General features: G+C 29.4%; 1 protein-coding gene across 1 annotated transcript in view; it reads right to left on the bottom strand.

Moving 5' to 3' along the window:
- Positions 1–1,018, bottom strand: part of DPY19L2 (dpy-19-like 2 (C. elegans)) — a gene marked incomplete at its 5' end in the record, with an annotated part of 61,161 nt that extends 60,143 nt beyond the window's left edge. The window contains one exon of the mRNA XM_008585452.1: positions 938–1,018. Within this exon, the coding sequence (XP_008583674.1) occupies positions 938–1,018 (81 nt within the window). The remainder of the gene's footprint in view (positions 1–937) is intronic.
- Between the last annotated feature and the right edge of the window lie 621 nt (positions 1,019–1,639).

A 1,639-nucleotide genomic window follows, 5' to 3' on the forward strand; every position in this document is an offset into this window, starting at 1 on the left:
GAATAAAAACAATAAGCCACTATGCAAAGCTACCAACAAATTTCAAATAAATGCTTACACTTAGCTATTTCATTTAACATGAACATGTATGAATGTTTTATTGTGTAGTGATAGCACTTGACCTTTTAGAGAGAGAGTAATATCATCTCTTGCTAAAGTTAACACAATTTCAGCACTGGACAGGGCCCTAATTGTATTGCACCAGATAAGATAAATTTCACAGTAGATGACTGTATGATGCACTCATGGAAATTCATGCATTGTCTTCTGTTCTCTAAATTAGTTAAGTAGGGACTTATGCTTTAAGAAGGGTCATTATTTGAGACATTAGCCTTACAGCAAACAAAAATACCACATGAGAGATAAGTGCTCTACACCTATTTTCTAGAACATGAAAAGACAGAAAAGTTTATTAAAACATTCTTTTTATATCAACAAAAGTCTTAAAAATACCAAATCATATCTTAATTTTAGTGCATAATTATAAATAAATAAAACTATATTGAGACTTTAAGAACTCTATATTTCAAAGCTGAATACAGACTGTTCTATATTAACATCTGCGAAAAATGTATAACATAATTTAAACAAATGGTTATTTGTATTTTAACTGAAATATGAACAAATAACTACTTAAATTATTAGGTTTTTTTCCTGGATGACTAAGTCAGAATNAAATATGAACAAATAACTACTTAAATTATTAGGTTTTTTTCCTGGATGACTAAGTCAGAATTCACTAATACACTTTTCTCTTAATAGGTTGCAAATATCATTGAACTGCAGAATTTTATTACTGACTCTGCCAGTAAGTAGCTTGGGGAACTTAAGGTACTTAATCTCTGTAAAATGAAGAGATAAGAACAGATTGTTACAAAGCTTTCACCCAGTCACATATTTACAGAAACTTATTATGTTTTAACTACAAAGTACTTACATGGTCTGAAACGCCTAAGACTTTAGATGTCAGAAATTTCAAAATGATTGTTCCACACCACCAAGCACTACCTTGAATTAGCTAGAAGATAAAACAGATAGAAGTCAAGTAATAAAAATTATAAATTACCCAGTTAAAATATTCAATTATACCTATAAATGACAAACGAAAGTTTTAATCATAGTGAGATATATATGGTGAGGCCTAAAAAANGCTATAAAATAGATAACACTAGGGGGCTACATATCCTAAATCTAAACAAAGTTTTAAAAAGATATATATTTTTTCAATTTCTGTTAAGAAAAAAGAGGCTTTGTTTGTTTGTTTCCAAATATTATTTCTCAGCTGAAAGTCCATTTTCCAAAAAATACTATATTAAAAGTTTTTCTACCACTCTTGTGGAAAAGTAATTATACAAGCCCCTTTTCAAGAAAGGAAAATTTGCAATTTGAGAACTTAAGCTTTCCTTTTAAAAAAATTGAAATATGAACTAAAACTGACAAGGGAGCTTCTGTTTGTCTTTATTTTTTGACTAGACTTATTAAAAAGGGAGCAAACGTGGACTTCTGGGTAGCCTGAGTAAAATTATATCAGCCTAGATCCGAATATGTCCACCCATCATCCAACAAGCATAACAATATAACCACATATACAGAAAGTAGATAACAGTACAAACTTCAAATTACCTATTAAATTTCTATT

Source organism: Galeopterus variegatus, unplaced genomic scaffold, assembly GCF_000696425.1.
Source record: "Galeopterus variegatus unplaced genomic scaffold, G_variegatus-3.0.2 Scaffold3576, whole genome shotgun sequence".
Taxonomy (NCBI): domain Eukaryota; kingdom Metazoa; phylum Chordata; class Mammalia; order Dermoptera; family Cynocephalidae; genus Galeopterus; species Galeopterus variegatus.